The sequence below is a fragment of the Dothidotthia symphoricarpi genome (assembly GCF_010015815.1).
Source record: "Dothidotthia symphoricarpi CBS 119687 unplaced genomic scaffold P153scaffold_9, whole genome shotgun sequence".
NCBI lineage: Eukaryota > Fungi > Ascomycota > Dothideomycetes > Pleosporales > Dothidotthiaceae > Dothidotthia > Dothidotthia symphoricarpi.
In genome coordinates, this window is record NW_022985016.1 from 1,240,473 (window position 1) to 1,265,120 (window position 24,648).

General features: G+C 51.3%; 8 protein-coding genes across 8 annotated transcripts; 5 read left to right on the forward strand and 3 right to left on the reverse strand.

Annotated features, from left to right (window-relative positions):
- Nucleotides 1-6: 6 nt before the first annotated feature.
- On the reverse strand, nt 7-1,985 carry P153DRAFT_231335 (uncharacterized protein). The gene is made up of 2 exons (XM_033662687.1): nt 1,133-1,985; nt 7-1,084 (listed from the first exon to the last, which is right to left on the reverse strand). The coding sequence occupies exons 1-2, from the start codon at nt 1,782-1,784 to the stop codon at nt 138-140; spliced, it is 1,599 nt and encodes a 532-aa protein (XP_033524516.1). The 5' UTR covers nt 1,785-1,985; the 3' UTR covers nt 7-137.
- Nucleotides 1,986-2,914: 929 nt separating this feature from the next.
- On the forward strand, nt 2,915-3,517 carry P153DRAFT_231343 (uncharacterized protein). Its single transcript, XM_033662688.1, has one exon. The coding sequence runs from the start codon at nt 3,080-3,082 to the stop codon at nt 3,428-3,430; it is 351 nt and encodes a 116-aa protein (XP_033524517.1). The 5' UTR covers nt 2,915-3,079; the 3' UTR covers nt 3,431-3,517.
- A 930-nt stretch (nt 3,518-4,447) lies between these two features.
- On the reverse strand, nt 4,448-5,669 carry P153DRAFT_366596 (alpha/beta-hydrolase). The gene has a single exon (XM_033668086.1). It carries the CDS (start codon nt 5,538-5,540, stop codon nt 4,596-4,598), a length of 945 nt encoding a protein of 314 aa, XP_033524518.1. The 5' UTR covers nt 5,541-5,669; the 3' UTR covers nt 4,448-4,595.
- A 1,067-nt stretch (nt 5,670-6,736) lies between these two features.
- P153DRAFT_339703 (uncharacterized protein) lies at nt 6,737-7,609 on the forward strand. The gene has a single exon (XM_033665838.1). The coding sequence runs from the start codon at nt 6,767-6,769 to the stop codon at nt 7,568-7,570; it is 804 nt and encodes a 267-aa protein (XP_033524519.1). The 5' UTR covers nt 6,737-6,766; the 3' UTR covers nt 7,571-7,609.
- A 920-nt stretch (nt 7,610-8,529) lies between these two features.
- P153DRAFT_315810 (RdRP-domain-containing protein) lies at nt 8,530-13,052 on the forward strand. The gene is made up of 7 exons (XM_033664969.1): nt 8,530-8,593; nt 8,731-10,900; nt 11,071-11,369; nt 11,431-11,874; nt 11,938-12,107; nt 12,156-12,371; nt 12,420-13,052. Exons 1-7 carry the CDS (start codon nt 8,573-8,575, stop codon nt 12,805-12,807), a joined length of 3,708 nt encoding a protein of 1,235 aa, XP_033524520.1. The 5' UTR covers nt 8,530-8,572; the 3' UTR covers nt 12,808-13,052.
- Nucleotides 13,053-13,498: 446 nt separating this feature from the next.
- On the reverse strand, nt 13,499-14,919 carry P153DRAFT_385371 (DUF155-domain-containing protein; the record flags this gene model as incomplete). Its single annotated transcript, XM_033670422.1, has 2 exons — nt 13,499-14,515; nt 14,572-14,919. 2 exons carry the CDS (start codon nt 14,917-14,919, stop codon nt 13,499-13,501), a joined length of 1,365 nt encoding a protein of 454 aa, XP_033524521.1.
- Nucleotides 14,920-15,097: 178 nt separating this feature from the next.
- On the forward strand, nt 15,098-19,556 carry P153DRAFT_315816 (vacuolar assembly protein-like protein). Its single transcript, XM_033664970.1, has 5 exons — nt 15,098-15,373; nt 15,448-15,474; nt 15,527-16,536; nt 16,584-18,377; nt 18,424-19,556. Exons 1-5 carry the CDS (start codon nt 15,137-15,139, stop codon nt 19,352-19,354), a joined length of 3,999 nt encoding a protein of 1,332 aa, XP_033524522.1. The 5' UTR covers nt 15,098-15,136; the 3' UTR covers nt 19,355-19,556.
- A 368-nt stretch (nt 19,557-19,924) lies between these two features.
- On the forward strand, nt 19,925-23,681 carry P153DRAFT_385373 (acyl-CoA dehydrogenase NM domain-like protein; the record flags this gene model as incomplete). Its single annotated transcript, XM_033670423.1, has 5 exons — nt 19,925-20,981; nt 21,065-21,209; nt 21,256-21,581; nt 23,005-23,205; nt 23,263-23,681. The coding sequence occupies 5 exons, from the start codon at nt 19,925-19,927 to the stop codon at nt 23,679-23,681; spliced, it is 2,148 nt and encodes a 715-aa protein (XP_033524523.1).
- Between the last annotated feature and the right edge of the window lie 967 nt (nt 23,682-24,648).

Here is a 24,648-nt window from a genome sequence, read left to right on the forward strand (position 1 = left end):
CTCCGTTTGCTCAGCTCTATTTAAGTGACGTGCCGGCGGACTAGATTTTCGCAAGTGAACTTGTACTTCAACTTCACACAATGATGATAATTCAGTCCACGAGGTATAGAGCATGATATGAGATCGTCAATCATTCTTCACTCATCCTCATCATAGTCATCAAACGGCCAATGCCGCTCAGACATTTCTCTTAACCAAGGGTCGTCGTCTGCCGAGGCCAGTGCTTGCTCCCGGATCTCAGCTGCTTTTCTCTTCGCGCTCTCAAACCGTTCGTGTGGGGTCCATCCGTCGGATGCTATACCAAGAAGCTCGTTGATCTGTTCCACATCGCCATCCGCGTCGCGATGCGAGTCATCTAGAGCATCAATGCGTTCAGCTTCTTCTTGTGTGACAGATACAGGACATGTTGGTGCAGTGCCATCGTGATTCAGGGGAGCAATTTTATCCCAGTTTTGTGAGACTTGAACAAGGTCGTACTGAAGAGCTGTATTGAGGCCCTCCCATGGTTCGCCGGCGTGGTCGAAGATTCGGCGCTTGAGTAGGTCTGTCTCTTCATCGAGAGCACGCCAGTGTCGTTGGTTGAATCGTTGAGTGAACCCGAGATAGAAGAAGTGTACGTGTCTGCGACGAAACTCCTCTTGAGCTTGGATACGCTCGATATCGTCTAGGGAGTCAAGGTGAGCCGGGTCAGGATTATGCGGGGGCGTGAAAGCTCTCGACTCAGCATCGCCATAGTTTTGGAACGCGTTCGGTATACCAGCCGCAAGGAATAATGGAAGAACAGTGGCATGCTGCCAGTCGATAAGGCTAGTGACTTTGTAGTCTTCAGATACGAAGACGTTATTCGGCTGGACGTCGGGATGGCGAAGGACAGGAAGGTTGAGCTCCGGGCTTGTCGGTACGAGATGCAGCGCCACACGCAGGTATTCTTCCAGGGATTCTGCGTGGATCATTGGGTCTTGTTTTTCGTACCGGAAGGCTTCTCTGTGTTGCCGGTGAAATGGATATCGTGGCCGTCCATACTCGCGTACCCAGGCTAGCTCCTTCTCAGCAGGAGCTTGAAGGGCGCGAAGAGTGTCAACATCTAAGCAACGTGAGTGTCATGGATATCATAGGCACTATTGATGCTTACGTGGCCCTCGATCAAGCCTGAGATCCCCACGCTCACCAAACCACCAACGAAGCCCAGTATACGGGCCTACACAGAACTGACCGTCCGCTTCAGGTATGCTCACCCTGGGAGTATTCGAATCCAGGTCATGAGCATAATATATGCTTCCACTAGCAGGCAGCTGGATGTTGAACAGCTTAGATTCAAGCTTGACAATGTCATGCAAAACTTGTAGCCTTTGCTGTTCAGATAGATCAAACCACGTATCTCCGATCGGCTGTCCAGGTAGCTTTTCCATCAAAATATATTCTGAGCCGACGGGATTCTCATCAATAGCGTATCCAAGTATTCGTGGAGTCGGAATGCCATGTGCGCGGACAAAGTCCATTGTCGCGACTTCGCTAGCCACAGCCAAGCGACGCGGCAATGTCGAGGGATATGGCAGTCGAGCCAGAACAGATGTTCCATCTCTCATACCTACTTCAAAGATCCGGTTGAAACCGCCTTCCGCCAATTTTTGAAGGCTCTTAACATCAGACTCAGGCTTGTTGACAGAGCTTGCGGCGACTTTCTTGAGCTCATTGACGTTAAAGGACAAGCGCCTTTCAGCTAAACGTACATCTTCGTTGTATCTAGAAGAAGTAGTTAGAAGTTTGATGGGTACTGAACACATTACTTAGTCCAGCCTTACATCCATCTTCCCGAAGTATATTCGAACAGTTCGTGATTGTGATCCATGGCGTCTCGTACGCCAATTCGAGATAGAGCTAATGTGCTACCCAGACTGCGAGAAGACTTGAATATCGATTTTTTCTGTGTGACCAATGGCTGTAACTTTCGTCGAAATGGCGTTGTTCGTGAAATCATGATCCGCGAAGGGAGTGGACACCAAAAGCTCATCAATGTAGGCTCACAAAACAGCAACGCGCCTCAGCAGTAGGATCGATATGCCTGTAAAAACCAATAACCCTTAGGAAGTTTGCGAAAATTTGAACAAAGTATGCCTCTGGGCGGCGGCAAGCAGGAAAGGACTAGGTTGGGCGCAGCTTGGGCGACGTGAACTTGTCGCTTTAGCCTTATATCAGATTTTGTAGCGATCGAAAAATAATCGCACGACAATTCACGGTTGCGTTTCCCCGTGTTCTTAGGAAGCGTGTCCGCCGTAGTTTGTGTCATTACGCGCCGGGGAAAACGAGGTAAGAAGCAAGAGGCGCTAAAGATTACTAGTCCTGAAAGAGAGGCAATAGACATTAGCGGCGGGGCTACTCCGCCGAACCCAAGTTGATCATCTCCAGCTAGCAGCAGTATGTAAGACATCTTCATCATTTCGAAGATTGTTGTCTGTTTCTTTTCCCGAATTTTCGCTTTATGGCTTCCTCAGAGGCATATATATGCGATCTAATACCCGTCGCTTTCCACACGAGCTCCCTGCTTTAGGCCTAGTTTACACATATGTGGGACTTTGTGCTGTGCCTCCTTCACCACTGTTTTACAGTGGTACCCCCGGAAGTATAAGGGCTTCTCCACTTTACGTGCTAATTCTCAGTTTGTCTTGACTCCCAATCAAGAGAAGTTTGACCAATCTGTGAGCTTCCTTGAAGGCACCTACAAGTAGCGTATATATTATACTTCCAGGGGGTACCACATATTGACAAATTGCGAACAGAACGCACACTTCCAGTACTTCATCATGGCGCTTCAGAGGCGCGCGCGTACATGGATTTCATCAATTAGAGTGTACTCGTGCATGAATGGATACGGCTTAGTATCAGTGGAAGGCTATAAGTATCTTTCATGCCTCGAGTATCTAGTTCGCTATCAGCCTTTCTCACAACTCTTTCGTTGGGCGTCACTAGATATACTTTACTACTTCGTTCACTCGCATAAAATCCCTGCGTACCTTTCCTCCCATTCCCAACACATCCTCGAAGAGACCAACTAGCCGATCAACCACCGACCTCTTGAACCATGAAGACTCTCAAGACCGTCAGCAAGGGCGTCAGTGATAGTGGAGCCTGGAAGAAACTCGCAAAACCAACCGTCAGTCGAGGAAAGACCGCTTGGCCAAAGAACAAGCCCGACCTTGAGCGATACGGTGTTCGCTTCGACTACGACGGGGAGGTGATCCAGAATGGGCAGGCATTCCACAAGTACCAGTTACAGCCCAATGCGGGCAAGATTCCAGCTTCAATCGAGGACTGGAGGAAAAAGAACGGTGGAACGCACGGAGTTATGACATCAATTCTGATCAAGAAGGATGCCACAAAAGAGGAGGTAACTCAAGCCGTCGATGACGCGATAAGGAATGTCAAGTTCTGAGCGTGTGTTGATAGAACCAGGAGAGGGTCCTACGACAGATGTGACAACTAGACTTTGGACTTCGGGATTGGTGTTGAGGTCTCAGTGTTGAACGGGGACAACACCAAATGTCTGTGACAAATTCTTCGAAAGGGCTCTTCTGACGCGGCGTTGAGCTGTGCGTTATATTCCGTCTCATAGTATCAGGCCATCTCCGCTCATAAATAGATCTTTCGTACAAGAATGACGTAAGGATAGAAAACCAATGACCATGCTATTATATAAGGCACAAAAGGATACGTGATGAAGCATATTCGCGAGTACGAGGAAAGCCATTCAATGTAAAGACTAGTGTGCTTCCGCTGTCTTGCCATACACATGTTCATGAGTACCATATGCAATGACTGCCTGCTGTCGTTTTATTGAACCTCTTCAACATTTGTCATTCATTTCTAGTGCGAGGAACTTCCTTGCGCGAACGCTCAATCCGAATCTCTTTTCTCAAATACCGCCATTTTCCTCACTTTGTTTAACGCCTGCACCATTTGAACAACACTATCCGCTTCATTGTCCAGCACACTGTCTGCTTGCGTCTTGGAGATTCCCGGAAGTAGTTTCTCATTAGTCAGCGTTTCCAATCCCTCTGATACCAAGACCTCTTATTCTCATTCGTAATCGGCCAAGTCCTCCCCTACTTGGAATCAATCTCATTCACTATATCTCAATCTCACAAGCCTCGGTCCTATCACTTCTATCGAGTCGGCCCTCCCCTAAATACCAAATATCGGCGAAAGTAATAAACATTAATGTCTTCAAAAGATGTGTCGCAAGCATTAGTAGCATTTATTTTTTATCATTAGTTTGTTATTGTAATCTTGGTATACATTGAGCAAGGAAGGAGCAAACTTCTAGTAGACTAACAGTCAAAACATGGTAGAGAACTTCAAATGCGCTTGGAAAGACAATAGAAACAGCTGGCTATATTCTCTTACTTGAGTAAAAACACAGGTTCTTTATGTACCTTGCATCTTGTCTGACGTGCCTTTATCCGCTAGTCTCTGAACTTTCCTTACTTGTCCACTGCATTTTATTCCATCTGACGTAGCTACGTTCCACCATTGTTCACATCATAGATGCTGTCCACGAAATTTGGGTGCTTAGTATTAAAATTACTGATTCTCCGCAACTAAGAAGAGGCTGGTTGGTTATCCAGGACCCATTTCACTCCATCGACAACAATTTCCGGCTGAGTCATCTGGACAAAGTGTCCACTCTTGGTAGCGAAGACAAGCTCGCTCTTCGTAGAGAGTTTCAAGAATTCTCTCATAAGACCCTCATTCTTCGCATCAATTGCCTTGATCAACTCTCTCACATAGCTCCTCTGCTCTTCAGTCCCATTCCCTTTAGCAACGCCCGCCTTGTACAATCCTGTCCAGTCCCTGCTTCGTGTGCCCACAATCACATGAACTGGTTTGACGGTAAGCAGTGGCTGCTTCTTGCTCAGCTCCTTCTTCCGCAGTGTCTCAAAACTTGGCATGTAATTCTCATCCTCTTTGCACATGATTAGCTTGAACTTCTCAGTTGCTTCCGCCGCCCTGAATGCGTCCCACTCCTCTTGCGTCAACCTGTGCTCCGCCTCCACGCCCCAGGCAGAGTATGGTTCGACATCCGCAGCAACTGTCCATAAAATTGGATCGTTCACGCCCATCACCAGTGATGCTCTCTCATGGTTGGCGTCTACAAGCACCAGACCAGCGATCTGGTCAATCCCCTTTAGGGCAATGTACTCGTGCGTGAGCACACCGGCCCAGGAGTGACCCACAAGGATTAGAGGGTTCTGGATAGGCGCTTTCTCAATCAGAAGGGAGAGCTCCAGAGCAATGTTCTCCGCCGAGGGAGCGAGCGGCGAGGACTCTGAGTTGTGATAGCCGGAACGGTCGTAAGTGTAGCTTCGCAGCCCTAGCAACCGCACCACTGCTTGCCAGTTGAGGGCATCGCTTGCCACGCCTGAGATGAACAGTACGACGGGATCTTTGGAGCTACTAGGCTCTGGGCCATGAGTGTAGAGAGCCAGAGAGTGAGTGCCGATGTTAACGAGGCGGCTGTTTGATGGGAGTGCTGAGGAGGCCATTGTAGAGTGATGGTTATATGAGTTGTTAAGATTATATGTTTCTGTTGAGTTGCTTGTGATGTTCAAGGCTATTCACCCGCCGAACCAGATGCAATATATCGCGGTATGAAGTGGCAGAGTGATGGAGGGGCAGAGCGTCTTTGAGAGGGATGAGTCTAAGAGGATCGCCAGTTGGCGCTTCCACCACCTGGTCAAGAAAGGTGGTCAATTTTGTGATTTGTCAGCAGTACAAAGGACAGAATCTGTCCGGTTTTTTACCTAGGTAAAAGTCCAAGGCTAACCATATGATACGTAGCGTGCGTCTAAAAATGGAAAATCATTTGTTATATAGCGGACGTGAGGCTGAGTGGAGGAAAGGGAAGAAGAGAGTTTGAGGTTTGAAGTGACAAGTTCTGATTAGCTAGATGATTATGAACCTGAGATTAGATCTTGAGGAATGTAACATCTGAGTACGTCTTTAGCGTTGCTGCCTGGTCTAGAAGCCTCTTGTATGGCTAACGGCCTTGTGGACCGTACCTGGACATGCGGTTGGCCAAAAGGTTGCACAACTATTGAAAGGTCTTTTAAACACAGATTAGAAGAACAAAAGACTTTTAGTGGCACGGAGAAATAGTGCGTCTTCTTCTTTGCGAACCTAGTTTGTTCAATATGGCACATTTATGTTGCTTGTCAACTGTTACCTTCCTCTTACAATGTATTGTTGTTGTTGTTTTTTCCTATTGCAGTGGTTGAGTATGCGGGGGATCTTTTCAGCCATATGCTGGACTCTCGAATACTGTGGTACCAGGCAAAAGTAGTGTATATGACCAAAACATTGCCGGGGTGGCACTACATTGCAGGAAAAAATGACCCGGTTGTTATATAACTAAACATTGTCAGAATTATCAATTGTAGATAGATTATAAGCCTTGGTTGCTAGAAAGCATTAGCGCCCAGATATAGCAAGACTCTTATCTGCTAGTATAATTTGCTCTGGTTACGTGTTCAGCATTACTGGTCGATCGAAGAGTTTTCATGATCCAGCCAGGGTTCACGACCTGAACCAAACTTTGATTAGCAGCTGCCTGGGCTCTTGATCACGCGTCCGCACTGGTATATTAAGCAGCCAGTTGTTAAGGAACGATTGTTTGTCTCTAACGGAGCAAGATTCGCTTGTATACCGCAGCCTGGACAACAACAATCCACGTCCGCCTCACGTTCCCGACAGTATCATCCGGTCTTCAAATATGGCGCCAGCTACTGTGGACCAACAGCCCTTCCGATTTCTGGATCTGCCTGCAGAGCTACGTTGCTGGGTGTACAAGAGTATCGAAATCTCTACCACTTCGCACGTTCTAGTCAGAACACAAGCCCTCCTCGACAAAAGAGACTGGCCAGCTCCTCCCAAAGCCCAGGTCGACGAATCTCGTGTGACCCTCATTAGACCGCGCATTCCACTCGAGATCCTGATGACCTGTCACCTCGTGAACGAGGAAGCTCGTCCGGTCCTCAACCGCAAGATGCAGCATTGTAATACCCAGCCCGTACAATATCTAGTAGACTATAGTGCAGCGTGGGCACTTGTCGGAGCTAGTGCCTTAAGAAGCTGCCTCGGCGAGACGGACGAGGACATCAGCCTATGTAAAAACAAAGCGGTCAGGAACTTTCTCCGAATCTGTGCCCTTAATCTCTCTCAAACACGCCGAACACAAAACGGCTCGCAAGACGTACGAGCCATCGAAATGACGATAACACACAAGAGCGAGGTTGTGTATGGCAGGGAAGTCTTGGAAACAATACTGTGGCTCTGTCAACTCAAATATTCTTTTCCGACTCGACTCGTGGTCATATATAAGTCTCCGTTTCCAAGATACCGGGTATTTGGCGATACTGAGATCAGAGATTCGCCTGAATTCGAGGATCTATTAATGGATCGAATTCCGAGCGAATCAGAAAATGGAGATCAGGCCAATTCAGGGAGCGGGGTTTTCGTGAGACCACTTGAGGAAGAAGTTTTCAACAAGCATGTGGAGAACTTGGAGTCGTACTAGAGAGCGACGAATGGCGGGATGAAAGAACCAGGCAACACCTATTCACCTGCACATGGTAGTCGCTGGACCGCCGCTCGAACATCCCGCAACTCTATCAGTAGCACTGCACCCTCTTACGCTACCCACCTTACGCCGCCTCCTGAATGTCGATTTTACCGCCATTTCTCTTCTCTTGGTTGGCTTACGGTAGAAGATAATAAGCTGCCTTTGTCCCTGATTCTGAATATTTTCCCCCCGAAGAACATTATTGGAAACTGTGGCTTTAGCGACTTTGATGGCGACAGAGCAAGGGACTATCTTCATTTTTTGTCGTTCGTTTTGGTGCTTTACGTCGGACGGAAACCTTTTATGTACAGATGTGGATATATGGTCCGTGCATCTGGAAGTGGCGAGTATCGCATGTGCGATCTCAGACCACAGTCACAGTTGATCCATAGCTCTGCAATAAGTAAACGTTAGGAGGATTTACATATCTCTGTTAGAACCCATGAATTTCAGCTACATAGTCAGTTTCATCTAATCTAAGCTCATTGGGATACTTTGGCCTGGTAGATGTTACCCCACACGTACCAAAGCTGAGGGACAACCGCGATCAGCTCAACAACTAGAACACACTATCTGGTTTGCTGAAAGTCCTTTTTGCGGGGTTGAGAGTTGAGGAAACATCTACGGGGTACTGCAGTATGTGTTTGATCGACTTGCGGTGGCTTTCCAATCTGCCCCGGCGTAGTCGTGCATGCCATGGACCCGGACAAATCGACAGCCTCGAGCACGAAACAACATACTTGAATACACTCGCGTCTCTCCATAGCGCGTTGCGAAATTAAGGTGAAGGTGAACACGAATTCACCTAAGAACGCGATGCTGTCGCACTAGCGTGGGTCCCACCTGCCTGTTTTGACGATCTACAGCCTTGTATCACTACGCCGCAAACACTCTCACCATTACGTCTTACTCTACTCACTTTCGTGATGGGAGTAGGACCACTATCGAACACCCGCTATGGATATCTTCATTCAAGATGTAAGTCAACAAGAATACCAAATTGCAATCGCAGACACCTCTAGATAAGATGTTGGGAATCCCGGGTGCTGTGAGGGAGGGGTACTCTGAAAGTGCCAGGCTGAATATGAGTACGAAACTGACTGTTACTACTCAAGGTCCCTGAAAGTGCGAATCAGGTCGAGCTACGGATATTCCTGAAGGACAAGCTTCGCAGGTTCGACGTCCTGGCTTTCGATGTCTTCAAACAGGCCAAGAACAATTGGGCTACCATCACTGTGGCCAACTTTCACAACGGACAGAGGTTTCTCAATAATTATGGCCGAGGTAACCATTCATTGGTATTTCGGTTCAAGACCCTCAGGTGTAGGAGGAGCAACCGGCCCGGACAGCCTGAAGCTCTCAAGGTCATCGCGCTGCTTCATAAGGAGGAGGAGATGAGGGTGAAGCACTCGAGCAGAGGTCCAAACACGCCGACACCAGGGCCGTCTCAACCAACGTTCAAATTCCAGACCTTGATGACTGGGCTCTGGGACTACGATCGTATGGGCAAGCTAGTGTTCGACCAGAAGTACAAAGACCCACGCTCGGGTTTTGTGACCTTTGGGAAGTTCGCACTCGTGTTATATCTCGAAAAGGGCAGTTATCATGGATACGATTGGCGCTGTAGGATCGATATTCCGTATACCATCTTGGAGCACACAATACCATCGATCACCAATGGAAATCGAGGATCCATCACGTTCACGCTGAAGTCACCGCCGAAGATCTATCAAATCCAAACAGAGGAAGATCTTCATCTGTATACTGGAGCACAGCCGAACCTCATACCCAACGGAATGCCGGACTTTGCACGCTTGGAGCTGGGCACCTCGAACAAACGTGCACAAGTCCCTCGACTTGAACGGCTTTGCGCCCTTCAACGCTCACACGCGAAGAACTCTGCTTTATGCATGGTGTACAAGCTGTATTTCCCAAATCTGCCACTGGCTTACCAAGCTTTCACTTTCGTCAAGAACGCTTCCGTTCCTGAAGTACACTGGTGGAAAACCATGGAACCGAACAAGCTTACGGGAACGATCGAGGCCGAGTACGCTGATCTCGAGCGTATCCTTGCCGTTTATGATCCAATTGCGTTTCCAGAGTTCAGTTTTGCTGTCCGCTTTCAACTTCTAGCTCTCGTTCTCGAAGGAACAATCACGCCACTGAAGATGATTGGGCTAGTTCTTGTTGTCCGCAGAATTTCCCAGCAACATGGTTCCGAACTTACTGCAAACGCTATCAGAAAACTCGGACTCCAAGTCTCTACCCCAGCACCAGATGTTGCGGCAAGTGAATTCAGTCTGCAAAACTTAACAAGCACGCTCCTAGACAATATCCAGATCCTGAAGAAGGCAGATGTGACCAATCGTGGTTTAAGTAAAGGACGAACCAAGGAACATCTAGCGCTGACGTATAAGGCCACAATAACACCGACAGGTATCATACTCAGAGGGCCGGATTGGGGAGTTACAAACCGAGTTCTTCGCAAGTACTCAAAACATACGGAATGCTTCATGAGAGTCTTCATCGCGGACGAAGACGGCTTGCCGATATTTCACGATCCGCGTTCGTCTCAATCACAGATCTACGAACGGTTCCGAACGGTTCTTGGACAGGGTATCACAGTCGCGGGACGAACCTATTCATTTCTTGGGTTCAGTCACGCATCTCTCCGGTACCATCAAACCTGGTTCATGGCACCATTTGAAGAAGACGGTAAGCTCATCATTGCGCGGGATGTCATTCAAGACCTTGGTGACTTCTCCAATATCCACTGTTCCGCAAAGTGTGCTGCACGTATTGGACAAGCATTCTCTGATAGTATTTATGCTGTCGCTATACCAAACACATCCTACGTTACAGAGACCAAGGACGATGTCGAACGAAATAACCGGTGCTTTTCGGACGGTTGCGGTACCATATCTCTGGACTTGCTGCAGATGGTATGGAGATCGCTTCCTCCCGAACGTAGAGAGAGGTGCCCAACCATTCTCCAGATTCGTTATCGTGGCGCAAAGGGAGTTTTGTCACTCGACACCTCCCTCCATGGCGAACAGCTGCATATTCGAAAGAGCATGACGAAATACATCGCACAAGAAGGATGGAGGGATCTAGAGCTCTGCGGAGCAGCATACAGACCATTAGTCATGTTTCTCAACCACCAGTTTGTCAAGATCCTCGAAGATCTGGGCATACCGGCGAGGAACTTCATTGAGGTACAGACTAATGCTCGTGACATGCTGGAAATGGTGATCAAGCACCCCCTCAATGCTGCCAGCTTTCTCGGTAAGTCTGTTTTCTCGAGTCTCTTCGTCTTCATTTCAAGCTTTTCAAGACCAACATGAGTAATTTTTGTGTCTGTTATGATTTTGACACGGATCGAGTGGAAAGATTTGGAGGTTTCGACGTTTCTATTTGTGATTCAAAAAACCACACCAGGCTAATGTAGTCTTCAGACTATTCAAATTCTGGCAAGGCCGCAAAGGTCCCCAGACTCTTCGAACTCCTGCACTACATCGGAGTCCCCTTTCACGAGGACAGGTTCCTGACGGATATAATCGAGGTTGCGGCCATGTCGAGCCTCAGAAGTTTGAAGTACCGCGCTCGCATACCGATCGAAGAAGGCTGTCTTCTTTACGGTATCATGGACGAGACTAACACACTGCGAGAGAACGAGGTCTACATTGTTAGGCAGATTGATGACGAATACAATCGTCCTAAAGCTAGGCAAATCATTGTCCGCGATCGCATCGTCGTAAGCAATTTCTCAAACAATTAGTATAGATGAGACATTTACTAACTGTGACTGACTTCAGATTACTCGGGCACCAGCGCTGCACCCAGGCGATATACAAGTTGTCAAAGCCGTCAATGTCCCTTCGGATTGCCCTCTCAGGAACTTACACAACTGCATAGTCTTCTCACAGCAGGGAGCGCGGGATCTTCCCTCACAGCTAAGCGGCGGAGATCTTGATGGAGATTTGTTCCACATCATTTGGGACAAGCGGCTGATACCCAACATGACCGAGTACCCTGCGGATTACACGGCAGCTCCTCCGCGAGACTTGGGCAGATCCGTTCAAAGCGAAGATATCGTCGACTTTTTCATCGAGTTTATGAAGATGGATCGCCTCGGGCAGATTAGCAACAAGCATAAAATTCGGGCTGATATCAAACCAGGTGGGACTCGGGATGTTGCTTGCATCACTCTGGCAAAGCTCGCCTCAGATGCGGTGGACTTTAGCAAGTCTGGTAATCCTGTACGTAATCTCCTGGTTCCTCTATCATGCATGCTGCATTGCTGACCGCAGTTCTCTATGCAGGCGGATATGTCTCAGATACCTCATGGAACAGATCATATCAGACCGGACTTCATGGCTCCTGGCCCAGGCCTTGTGATCAACGAACTAGGAGCGACAGAGCTAGAAGAACTCGAGGAGGATGATATTGACGAACCGGATAGTATCGGTGTCATGGATCCAGACAGAGCTAGGTGAGTTATGAACTGTCGTTAGAGGACATCACATTAATGTCTCGACAGCACTCGCTACTACAGAAGCGACAAAGTCCTTGGACAACTATACCGCAACATCGACGAGAGGACCTTCTTCAACAAGATGAAAGGCGAATTCGAAGCAAAGCAAAGCTTCAACGGCGGCGAATCTCTAGTCGAAAAGGTCGATCGATACATCGACCGCGAGACCCGAGGCTTCCAATGGGACCACCACCGCACATTCGCCGAAGACTTGAGAGAATAGTACGTCGTCAATCACCCATACTAGACTCCACGCTAACACACCCCCAGCTACGAAGAAAACATGCTCGAAATCATGGATACGCTCCGCCCACATCGTGGAAAGCCACTCACCGAGCTCGAAGTCTTCTCCGGCAACATCCTCGGCAAGAAGGAACGCGCTTCTACACGCTACATCCGCGAAGCCAACCAGGAAGTCAAGGAGCGGTTTGACAGAGACGTCGGCGCCATTGTTAAGCGGATTGTGTATGGAGACGAGGAGTGGGAGGGCGATGGAGGGCCAGAGGCGTTGCCGCGCGCGGTTGCGTGCTTCAAGATTGCGCTGGAGACGGAGGGCTGGCAGAATTATGTCACGCTGAAGAGCTGGAAGTATGTCGCTGCTGCGGTGTGCTTGGAGCAGCTTTGGAGGTATCGGAGAGGGACGTTGAGGCCGCTTTGATGGGCTTGTGCTTTCTATGACTTTGGGATTGAGGCGTTTAGTGGGTGGGGATTATCACGCACGATACACGACGATTTTACACACGACTTTACGATGACTGCTCCACACAGACAGACGGTGCTAATGTTTGCGCTGAGTGTGGCTGGGCTTGGAAGTGGAGTGAGTGGCAAATACATACCTAGCACTGCAGAGCATTAGTATGTGCACGCTTTCCACTGTAGCCAACAAATCGAACTATATGGCTTAAACTCACAGTTCTCATTCCTCGTAATGTCAGCAGACATCGTGACGTCGTGCCCCAAACTCTCGTTGAAAGTTAATTATCTGCTGTCGTGTCCGATGTAAGTGGAAGGAGCAGCTAAATTTGCTTTAGCGGTAGCTACACTAGTAGCAAAGACCTCATAAACCTTACTATTTTATCAAGTCTTCCATTCGCTCCCGAAGTAACGTAGTTGACACATCAAGTAGAGCACGAGAAAGATCTTCCCTTGAGTTAGCAGCAGAAGCGCATAAATCAAGACCTTGACGGAGAAAATCAAACTGATCAAGTCTGCTCCCTAATATAGGGATGAGAATGAAAATGTTGATGAAAAGCGATCTATTGAGCAAAAGAGAGGAGGGGTATCAAAGCATCTAAACAAACAAACAACCCACCCATGTAAATCCAAAGTACCCACATCTACACGCCCACCTACTTCCCCTCCCTCCCCTCCTCCAACCTGAGTAAATACCGTCTAAGCAGCGCCTCGGTACTAGCCGGATCCTCTCTCTCCGCCCTCTCCCCCCAATGGCGATAAACCTCCAACACAACCTCAACAGCAATAAGCGCGATAATCGCCCACTCCAGCCTAAGGCCATGTTTCTCACTCAACTGCTCCCTCAAAACGGCGGCAATCTCCTGCGCAAAGCCAATCTTCTCGTTGAGCACTTTGATGCGCACGCCGACGTCCAGCGCGCGGCCGACTTGGTCGTAGTACTCGCCGAGACCGAGCTCGTGGCGGCTGTCCCAGAAGATGTCCGGGAGGGAGTCGGTCAGCTCGGAGTAGAGGTTTAGCTGGGCGCGGATGGAGAGGAGGTCGCCTGTTTTGCGCAGGATGAAGGAGCGGGTGAAGGGCGTGCGGGGTTTTAGGAGGGAGGTCGAGGCGAGGGTTGCGGGGATTTCGCGGGTGGAGTGCTGGTACGAGGAGAGGAGGGTTTCGAGGACGGCGAGTTTTGTGGAGCGGGCGAGGCCTGAGGAGAAGGCGATTTTGGCGAGGATGGTGGCGGCTTCGGGGGTGGGGGTAGGCGTGTTGGTGTTGGTGTCTTGAGTGGGGAGTGGAGTGTCGGAGGTTTCTGCCGCGGTGCCCAGGACGATGGTGTCGCCGACTACTTCGCTGCTGGAGCGCGTGGCGTCTTCGAGGTAGTCGAGGTCTTCTGTTTCGAGGAGGTTGGGGTGCGAGCCCTCTGCTGCGGCGGGCAGGATTTGGTTGACGAGCTTCAGGGCCTCGCGCTCGCGGACGTTCCATGTCACTACGGTGCCCGAGGGGAAGATGAAGATGTCGCCTTGCTGGAAGTCTTTGACCTCGGAGGGCCGGTTGCTGGTCTGGACGTGGATGACTTGAGGGTAGAGGCCTGTCTGGGAGGGGTCGAGCTCGTAGCCTTGGGCTTTGACGAGGCGGGCGGCGATGGAAATGTCGTACGTTTCTGCAGCGCAGTAGGCGGTCACAGTCTGGTCTGTGATCAGTATCATGATTTTTTTCCTCGCCATGTTCAGTTGAAATGTACCTTTGTATCAGCCTCTGGGTCCACGAAACGGGTCCTGCCTCGTGACTTTACAAAGGCCCTCGACCTCTGCGCTTCCACGGCTACTCTTCGCAGCGACGAGGTTTTGCCTGCATTTTTTCTGGGCCCTTTGCGGTCCGCCTTTTGCTGGGTGTCCTTCGCCTGCTCATCCTTCACGCTGGGCTCGTCCTGTTTCTGCGTGAAGTCAGGCTTCTTGAACCGTGGTGCAGCTGAGGTGAATGGCCGTGGGGTGGATTCAAGTTGTCGTGGTTTTGTGTATGTGCATTGTCGAGACGAGCAAGCAAGACGCTTGGTCAAGCCGTGCAGTACACTCGACGGGATAATTGACATTGCCAGCGTGAGGCCTGTTTGAACATTGTGTGTGTGGAAGACGGTCTCGAAGCACGATGAGGTGCAATCCAGGTGGATCATTTGCGGAGCGTCATGCACTCTTCCGAGGTGTTAGCGCGCATCATTGGTGGCTTGCATCGTCACTCCAAGCTTCACACCTCTCTCTCCCGCAAGCTCCCCGACGCTGCACTCTCTCGCCGCAGCCCATGTCGCGAGCATGGCGGTGGAATCGACCGACGACGAGTCGCTTGCAGCTGCCTGCGACGAGTCTCGCCCCGAAAAGGTCGCCAGGAACGCCAAGGACAACGCACCGCAGGCCTCGGACGACGACGAGGACGACGACGAGGCCGACGAGGAGCCCAAGCTCAAGTACAGTCGCCTGACGACCAACCTGGGGCCCGTCTATCGGAATGGCGACGCGACGAGCGCCTTCCTGGTCGCGGGGGACAAAATGGTATGGCCACAGCTCCGAAGCTCTTCCCGCTGGAGTCCCTACACGTCGCAAAGCACATGCTGAGTTCTAGGCAGATCGTGGGCACGCACAATGGCAATATAGTGAGTCTTCCCACCGCCTTCCCCAGGCCATGCAGTGTATTGATCCCAGCAGCACGCCCTCAACATCCCGTCGTTCCAACCGCTCCGCACCTACAACGCCCACCCAGCCGCCTCGGTGACCTCGCTCTCCGTCTCGCCACTGCTGCCCTCGCAGCCCTTCTTCCAGACGCCCACGCCGCCGAAATCCGCGGATCGCCTGGACACGACAGCTCGGCAGAATGCTTCGCCAGCTGGCCGTGGCACACCTCCACGCGCGCAGCGCCAGGCTCAGGTGCCTCCGACTCCCGCCAACCAGATATACATCGCTTCCTCCTCCATAGACGGGCATGTTTGCGTGTCTTCGTTGATTGACCCGAAAGATGTCACATTGCGAAACTTCGGGCGCCCTGTCCAGGCCGTGGCTCTTTCGCCCGACTACAAGGCAGACCGCTCCTATCTTTCAGGAGGATTGGCTGGAGAGCTTATTCTCACCACGGGAGGCCAGCTGGGAGTCCGGTCCAACGCGAATACCAGCTCGGCGTCTCAAACGGCTCAAGGGTGGCTTGGAGCAATCGGGTTGGGGGGTCATGGAGGCAAAGACACCGTCTTGCACTCTGGGGAAGGCGCCATCAGTGCCATCAAGTGGTCGTTATCTGGCAAATACGTGGCGTGGTCCAACGAACATGGCATTCGGATCATGCGTACCAACCTATACCTGGACGGCGCAGACTCCGACTCCGCCTGGAAGAGGATCGGTTTTATCGACAAGCCAAATCGCCGAATCTGGCAAGACATGGCTGGCGTTTGGAAGGCACGGATGGAGTGGGTTGACGATCAATCACTCGAGTCTGACGACGATGCGATCATGAGCATGAATGGGAGACACAGCGCAGGCAAGTCTGAATCTACGCTCCCCCACCATCGGGTGCACGAACCTGTAAAAGCGACCAAAACGAAGAAGACTGAAAAGCTGGTCATCGGATGGGGGGATGCTGCCTGGATTGTTCATGTTCAACCTGGTGGGGCCGGTGTTGGCAGAGATGTTGGCGAGAGGTCGGTCGGGAGCGCCGAGATTATTCATTTGTACGTCTCCCACACCCACTCTCCAGCCCCGACTAACATTACCCTAGCCTTCGTTTCGACGATTGTGTTGTTTCTGGCATATCGCTTTATACCCCTTCCTTACTTCTTGTTCTTGCATATCGGACGCATGACGACGACAACAACCCCGTTGCCTCGGCTGAGACAACCCCACGGCGTGGCATGAACCGAAGAGCAAACGGTCTCTCTCCCGAGCTCAAACTCATCGATGCAGCAACCTCGGACGAGATTGAAGTAGACTCTCTGACTGTCAGTCGCTACGAGACGCTTTCTGCTGCTGATTACCACTTGGGTACACTGTATGTGCCGCACCCCAAGACAATGACTCTTGCTCAGAAAAGTGCGCTGGAAGCTATTGGCGGTGGCATCTGGGACGTTGGCGCTGGTGCAGCCCGAGTCTTCAGCTCCGGAGCCAGCGTGTTCAACATGCCATTTAGTTCAGAGCCTAGGCCGCTCTCAAGAGCACCTTCAATGTCTTCAGCAAGCGCCGGGGGAAACTCTGGATCATCAGCACCGGCGAAGCGACAACCACAGATCCATCAGAATGCCGCCACGGCTGGCCTCAAGGTGTTCATCCACAGCCCGTACGACTGCGTTTTGGCTATCAAGCGAGAACTCTCGGATCACTTCAACTGGGAGTTGGAACACGAAAACTACAAGGACGCATGGGAACTTCTGGAGGACCATCCAGAAATCATCACATCCCCTTCACAGTTACCTTCGGAATCGTCCCCGATTGACAGCCCCTTGAAGAAGAAAGGAAGCTTGCAGGACTTCTTCGCCGACGAGAGCGACTCTCAGACAACCCTCTCTGCGACACGGACGAATCTGAACTCGGCCGTCGAGAAAGAGAAGCGACGCATCGGTGATTTGTGGGTGCAGCAGCTCGTCAGCTCTGATGACTGGAAACAGGCGGGTAAAATCGCCGGTCGCGTTCTTGGTACTTCTTCACGATGGGAGCACTGGGTGTGGAAGTTTGCGCAGACAAATCACTTCAATGAGATATCTCCGTACGTTCCCGCGAAACCGATGCAGCCGCCACTTCCATCGATGGTCTATGAGGTTGTGCTGGGCCACTACATCATCAATGATCGAATACGCTTCAAGCACCTACTCGAGGATTGGGATCCAGAACTTTACGACATTAATAGCGTCATAGAGGCTATCAAGAGCAAACTATCCGCTGGCGACGTGACGGAAGAGTCGATCGAGAAGAATGTGCAAGGCCGGGACTGGCGAATCCTACAGGACGGTCTTGCGAAATTGTTCCTCGCGAGCGGCCGACAAAGAGAAGCACTTCGATGTTATATTCGTCTGCAGAACGCAGATGCGGCGATGAGTCTCATACGCGACTTCCATCTTGTGGAGGCGGTCAGAGACGATATCCCTGGGTTCATTCTGATGCGCGTCTCGAAAGAACAGATGGAATCCGCGCCTTTGTCAGAACTGGAAGAGACGTCAACAGAAGCTATCGGCGTTCTTGTTGAAGAGGGCTGCAGAGGCACAATTCCAACAGAAGACGTCGTGAATCAATTACAAAAACGCGGACCGACATTCCAACCGTTCCTGTTCTTCTACCTTCGACGTCTGTGGAAGCCGGAGATGCACGAACGTACTGGCAAGACAGCCAAGGAGCGTGTAGCTGAAGACCGTCTTGCTGCCGATGGGAAAATTGTGGCGGAAGCATTTGCAGACCTCATGGTTGAGCTGTTTGCCGAGTACGACCGTCCACTGCTAATGGAGTACCTGCGGAAGTCGCAGAGTTTCGATCTGAACAAGGCTACCGCTATTTGCGAGAGGAGGGAGTACATTCCAGAGCTTGTGTAAGTATATCCACTCGTTTTTTGGAATACCCCTAACACGCTGCAGACATATTCTCTCAAAGACGGGCCAGACAAAACGCGCTCTGTACTTGATCATCGAAAAACTATCCGACGTCAGCTTCGCTATCTCTTTCGCCAAAGAACAAGACGATCCAGACCTATGGAACGATCTGCTCGAATATTCCATGGACAAGCCACACTTCATCCGCGGCTTGCTGGAGGAGGTCGGCACAGCAATCGACCCCATCAAACTCGTCCGTCGCATTCCCGAAGGTCTCGAAATTGAGGGTCTTCGAGATGGTATCGGTCGCATGGTCCGCGAATACGAGATCCAACATTCCATCTCCGAGGGTGTCGCCAGGGTCCTCCGAGGTGAAGTGGCAGCAGGCATGGACACGCTCCGGGCCGGACAGAAGCGTGGTGTCAAATTCGAGGTCGAAGCTTGTGACGATGAGCTGGAGGCGCACAAGGGTCATACACATACGGGTCCTGGCAAGAGAATCGATATCGAGCCTAAGGGTGTAGATCCGAAGACTGCTGCAAAGGTACAAAACGACAACGACACCACGGCCGCACTATCGACAAACAACGCCCCAGTCCCCGATCCTCCTGCGCCAGAAGCTCCAGAAGCGGAGGCGCCGCCGGGTCATTGCACGGGTTGTCGTCGTCCGTTCATGTTGCCCACCGCGGAGGAGGAAGATATCATCGATGGTCCACTGCCGCCGTCCCGCGATACACTTGTCGGGTTTGCATGTGGGCACGTGTTCCATCTTTCATGTCTACTGCCCAAGACGAGCGCTAGTGCTAGTGTTGCTACGACGTTACAGCAACAGCTCGCGAATGATGCGATGGATAGTGGAGGAAGATGGAGCAGGAGCGTGGGTGCCAAGGTGGCGCATGCACATGTAATCAAGAGCGCAGTTGGACGGGGTTGTGTGGTTTGCAGGGAGAGGGACGAGATGCTGGGGGAGGACTAGGGTTCTTCGTTGTGGTGTGGAGCAGGTCACCCTTGGGCTGTGGAGAATGAGGTGTATATACGTGGAGCGGACATGTTTGGCTAATTAAACTTGAGCGGGCCTGTGAAGTTGTTTTACGGTGAGAATTGTGCTTGCATATTTTAGCATCATAGTGAGGCGGGGTGGAGTTTTAGTTGCATTGGATTATCGAGGACTGCCGCACTGCTCATCTTCGCTATATTGTGTAATTTCTCACGTCCAATTCACACTTCCCATCAAACGCCTTTCGTCCATCTACGACGCTAAACACATGGCGTTAGAACGCTCAGCCGTTGAGGTTCGACGAATGAGCAACGCGCCAGCTCTGCTTACCGCAACGTGCCTCGGCTGTTACCCCAAACCCGCGACTCCACCAACGCGGGAGCGCAGTGCGGAGCAAGCTGGACTTTTGCCGAGGAGCGAAAACATGCAGAATCAGGAGTTTTACCCATGTAGAAACAGATCGCTATTCCTGTCCATCTCCCCTATCCATTTCGTCCCATCTTTCCCAACGCATTTCCTCTCATTGCAAGTTCTGAATCATTCCTAACCATGGCTACCACCGAAACACACACACGCGATGCTGTTGCTAAACACAACTCCATTGATGATTTGTGGTGCATTATTGATCACTCTGTCTATGATTTGACGGACTTCGTCGACGCGCACCCCGGCGGCTCAGTCGTCCTCGAGCAGTTCGCCGGCACAGACGCCACAACCGCATTCTACAACCTGCACCGGCAAGAAGTATTGACAAAATACTCCAGCCTATGCATCGGCACCATCGACGGCGAAACCCCCGAAGTCATCGTCCCGCAAATCGGCGACCTAAGCCCCGTCCCCTACGCCGAACCCCTCTGGCTCCGCCCGCAGTTCAAAAGCCCGTACTACACCGCCAGCCACCGCGCGCTGCAGCGCAAAATCCGCGAGTTTGTCGACGAGCACCTCGGGCCCGAGGGCCGCGCGCTGGAGAAAAGCGGCGAGTATATCAGCCAAGGCATGATTGACCGCATGGCCGCGAACCATATGCTGGCCATGCGCCTCGGGCCGGGGAAACATCTGCATGGGAAGAATCTGCTGGGTGTTATGCAGGGCGAGGAGTTTGATTACCTGCATGATCTTGTGTTTGCGCAGGAGGGCGCGCGGGTTAATGCACGCGGGTTCCAGGATGGGAATATGTCTGGTATGGTGATTTCGCTTACGGCTGTGCTGCAGTGGATGCCTGAAGGCGACTTGAAAGATAGGATTGCGCGGGAGGTGTTGAGTGGGCAGAAGAAGATCTGCCTTGCGATTACGGAGGCGTTTGCTGGGTCTGATGTTGCGGGGTTGAAGACTACGGCTGAGAAGACGGAGGATGGGAAGCATTATGTTATTCGGGGCACGAAGAAGTGGATTACTAACGGCATGTTTTGCGATTACTTCGTCACTGGGTGCAAGACGGAGAAGGGGTTTAGTGTTATTGTTGTGCCGCGCGATGAGACGGTCGAGACGAAGCAGATTAAGACTAGCTATTCTACGACGGCGGCGACGGCGTTTGTGGAGTTTAATAATACGGTTGTGCCGGTGGATCATTTGCTCGGGAGGGAGGATAATGGGTTTACGGTTATTAGTAAGTTTGTCCTTTCCTTTCCCATCTCATCACGTCTGTGGGATGTTTGTTAGGACCGGACAAAGAAACTGATATTGCGGCAGTGTCGAACTTCAACCACGAGCGCTTCATGATGGTCTGCGCCGTGGCGCGCAACATGCGCACCGTGACGGAGGAATGCATGAAATGGTGCAACCAGCGCATAGTCTTTGGAAAGAAACTCATCGATCAGCCTGTTATACGCGCAAAGTCCGTCATCTTCCCCCCTCCCCATACATATATTTACTCCCAACAGACTAGCACGCATGCTCGGCCTCGTCGAATCCACCCAAGCCTGGCTAGAATCCACCGCCTACCAAATGAACCACATGTCCTACGCCGACCAAGCAAAGCACCTCGGCGGTCCCATCGGCCTGCTCAAAGCGCACGCCACGCGCGCCGCGCAGGAAATCGCCTCCGAGGGCGTTAATATTTTCGGTGGCCGCGGGCTGACGCAGTCTGGTATGGGGAAGGTGATTGAGGAGTTTCATCGCACGTATAAATTTGATGCGATTTTGGGCGGGACGGAGGAGATTTTGGGGGATATGGGGGTTAGGCAGGCGTTTAGGGGGTTTCCTAAGAGTATGTTGTAGGTTTTTGGGGGGGGAGGGGGGAGGGGGGAGGGGTGTGTAGGATATTCACGGATGGCTTGGTGTTGTTGGATTGAACTGAATTGAAGTGAATCGTATCGAATTTCTGAAAGTTTCAAAGGCGGAGTTTCTTTCGGGATTTCGCAAAAGCCGTGACGTGATGCTCGTTCTTCCTTTTCCTTTCTTTCTTTTGCTTTTTCTTGACTTCAGGGTCTTCGGAGGGCTTCTGGAACGGGCGAGGAACTTTATTACTTTGCTTTTTTCGGCAGATGGGCTGTTTGGGGATTTACGTGCGGGAGTGGGTGGGTTGTGGTGTTTGTTCTTGATTGTGTGGGTGGGTTGTGTGTATCAATCGATCGATCGATGTTGAGGGTGAGAGTGGACTTGATGTACGAGAAAGTAGACTTGTATTTGTCTGCATATGCGAAATCTATCAATAGCTCAAGTCTTGAGTAGAGTACTGATCTCACCTCGCCAACACACATCATGATTGATGAAATCGAGATGGAGAGACTGGGACCCCAACACCACGATGTATGTATTCACTTCTGGACATTGCACACGCGACACCTACCGCCAACATCAACACCGACATCTCAACACGACGGACTAGACGATACGACACGACACGACATGACACGACACGCGCACCAATCACAACACCATCAACCCGCCACTTCCGGGCGCCAGGCGCGGCGGTCCACGTGTTCCATGACCGACATGTCTTGGACGACGGGTTGTCGTGCGGTGCAGCGCATGCGATGCGATGCAATCTCGAGTGGCGTGTCGCTGGAATGGGAGGGAGGGGGTACGTGGCACATGCAGAGGGTAGGTGTGGCGAGGGAGTGAGTGTGGTACGGGATTAGATGGATGGGTGGGTGTTGTGTTGTGCAGTGTTGTGTATTGTGAAGGGAATATGTATGCATGTACAACTAAAGGATAGTAATGCTGGGTGAAAGGCATGGTGAAGACTACATCAGTGCAAGCGATGGCGATATCAAAGGGTGGAATGGTGAGTGTTCCTGCAGGGACTGACTGGCGATGCACGACGACACAATACGATGCAGGGCTTGGGATCAGGTCAGTGTCAGGTCGGGTCATGGAACACGGTGGAATTTCAGGGCAAGTAGGTTGGTCAGACTTCATGCTCTAGCGAGTCGTGTCGTGTGCATGGTGTGGAAAGAATGAGGCGCGTGCATTGTTGTCGGCGTGCTCTTTGCCTCTCTTTCTCTGGTACACTTCACTCGCACGCCCACGGTTTCCCTCCGCCCCCATTTGTCATTGTTCGGGTATATCTTGCTGCCTACTTCATCCTGAGCACCTTGATCACTCTTGCCTTGCCTTTTGCCTACCTTTACACTCATCACTCTACCGATACCTCTCAACCACCACTTATCTCCGTTATCTGCCCCGAGTCCACCTTGCGCCACCCCCATCCGTCATCGCCAACCACAGCCTCATCACCACGCATTACAACACCACACCGCACTCACTCAACAACGCCACCACCACCGCCATCATGCGTCGCTCGTCCAGCATCTCCAGCATCAGCTCCAGCAGCTCCGACAGCGAGGACACAATGCAGATCTTCGTCAAGAACGTATCCGGCACAAGCAGTAAGTCCTCCGTCCACACATCCATCCACACCGCACCCAGCTAACCACCCCCCACAGCAATCCCCCTCTCCATCCCCCCAAACACATCCATATCCACGCTGCGCACCCTCCTCGCGCTCCGCACCAACCTCGCCGAGCCCTCCGACCTGCGCCTCGTGCACGCCGGCAAGCACCTCACCTCGCCCTCCACAACGCTAGCCGACTACGCCATCGCGCCCAACTCGACCCTGCACATGGCGCTGCCCCTGCGCGGCGGCATGCCGCCCAAGAAAATCCGCTGCTCGTTCAAACAGTGCAAGGACGCTGCCCAGCGCATCGTCGGCGACTGCGGCTTCTGCGACGGCCATTACTGCGGCAAGCACCGGTTGTTGGAAGATCATAAGTGTGAGGGTCTGGAGGATTGTAAGAAGGAGAGCCATGAGAGGAATGCGGAGAGGCTGAATAGTGAGCGGACTGTGGCTATTAAGGGCGTTTGATTACGCGACTTGGGTTAGGTAATGCGTCAGGCATATGACGCTGGTGGTTTGGTTCTTTCGTTTTTTTTTACGCAAGGCTGTGCGGCGCGGATACGCTTATTCGTCGTTGTCGTCGCCGTTATGAGCGGTTGGAGCATGGCGTTTTGGGTTCGGGATGGGCTAGCGTGTTTAGCGTCATGAATTACTATTATATCTATCTTTACGCTCTTCTCTTCATGCGTGTGTGACTTGATGTCGCTGAACTTGATTTAGGTTCTTGATGATGGTTGGGTAAGGCACTTCTCATGACGAGGAGGGAATGACGGAGGTAGTTGGGCTGATGTGTGGCTTGCTTGTGGTCTATTACTACTGGACAAGTCTCCAGTGGTGGTGGAGTGGATGTGTAAGTAGAGAAGGGGGAAATGGGAGAGATCAAATACAGTACAGCTTCCTTCGCTTCTATTCTTACTTGATTGAGACAGCTGTTGGACATCTATCTGACATGTACACTTTCTTTACTCTATGGTGGGCTACAATGCAAGGCAAGGATAGAGGAGATTGATATAAGACTAAGATGAGCGTTCTGGGAGGTGGGAAGATGGCGGTGTCTTGTCTTGTCTGATCGACGGCTTCTTTCTTGTTATGTGTTGAATGTGACTGTGGGTCGGGTTGGGTTGCAAACGGGTGAGGTGGATAGAATGAATGAATGGAAAGGATATACACCCTGCACTGCGCGGTTATGTAGAACGCAAAGAATAGGATGTTTACTTGGCACCATTACATGTGTTTAACAGTGCTAGTATAAGGAAGGGGATGGGCAGCACAGTCGATGTTCTCCTTCCTTTTCACACTGGTAAAGGTACGTCTCTAATCCAATTTCTAGACGATACTTCAGCAAATGCTCGTGGCCCACTACTGGTGTTTATGTGCATGACCCCCGTGGGGTTGTTCTTGGTTGGAATGCTATTGATGGCGGGAGTCAAGTCGT

Bases quoted from the DNA above. Each gene is read 5' to 3' on its own strand.
- P153DRAFT_231335 (XM_033662687.1), bottom strand. From the start codon at position 1,784: ATGTGTTCAGTACCCATCAAACTTCTAACTACTTCTTCTAGATACAAC. The intron at 1,085-1,132 runs GTAAGCATCAAT...CACGTTGCTTAG, and splicing joins CAGGCTTGATCGAGGGCCAC to ATGTTGACACTCTTCGCGCC.
- P153DRAFT_231343 (XM_033662688.1), top strand. From the start codon at position 3,080: ATGAAGACTCTCAAGACCGTCAGCAAGGGCGTCAGTGATAGTGGAGCC.
- P153DRAFT_366596 (XM_033668086.1), bottom strand. From the start codon at position 5,540: ATGGCCTCCTCAGCACTCCCATCAAACAGCCGCCTCGTTAACATCGGC.
- P153DRAFT_339703 (XM_033665838.1), top strand. From the start codon at position 6,767: ATGGCGCCAGCTACTGTGGACCAACAGCCCTTCCGATTTCTGGATCTG.
- P153DRAFT_315810 (XM_033664969.1), top strand. From the start codon at position 8,573: ATGGATATCTTCATTCAAGAT. The intron at 11,370-11,430 runs GTAAGCAATTTC...GACTGACTTCAG, and splicing joins TTGTCCGCGATCGCATCGTC to ATTACTCGGGCACCAGCGCT. The intron at 12,108-12,155 runs GTGAGTTATGAA...ATGTCTCGACAG, and splicing joins ATGGATCCAGACAGAGCTAG to CACTCGCTACTACAGAAGCG.
- P153DRAFT_315816 (XM_033664970.1), top strand. From the start codon at position 15,137: ATGGCGGTGGAATCGACCGACGACGAGTCGCTTGCAGCTGCCTGCGAC. The intron at 15,374-15,447 runs GTATGGCCACAG...AGTTCTAGGCAG, and splicing joins TGGTCGCGGGGGACAAAATG to ATCGTGGGCACGCACAATGG. The intron at 16,537-16,583 runs GTACGTCTCCCA...ACATTACCCTAG, and splicing joins AGCGCCGAGATTATTCATTT to CCTTCGTTTCGACGATTGTG.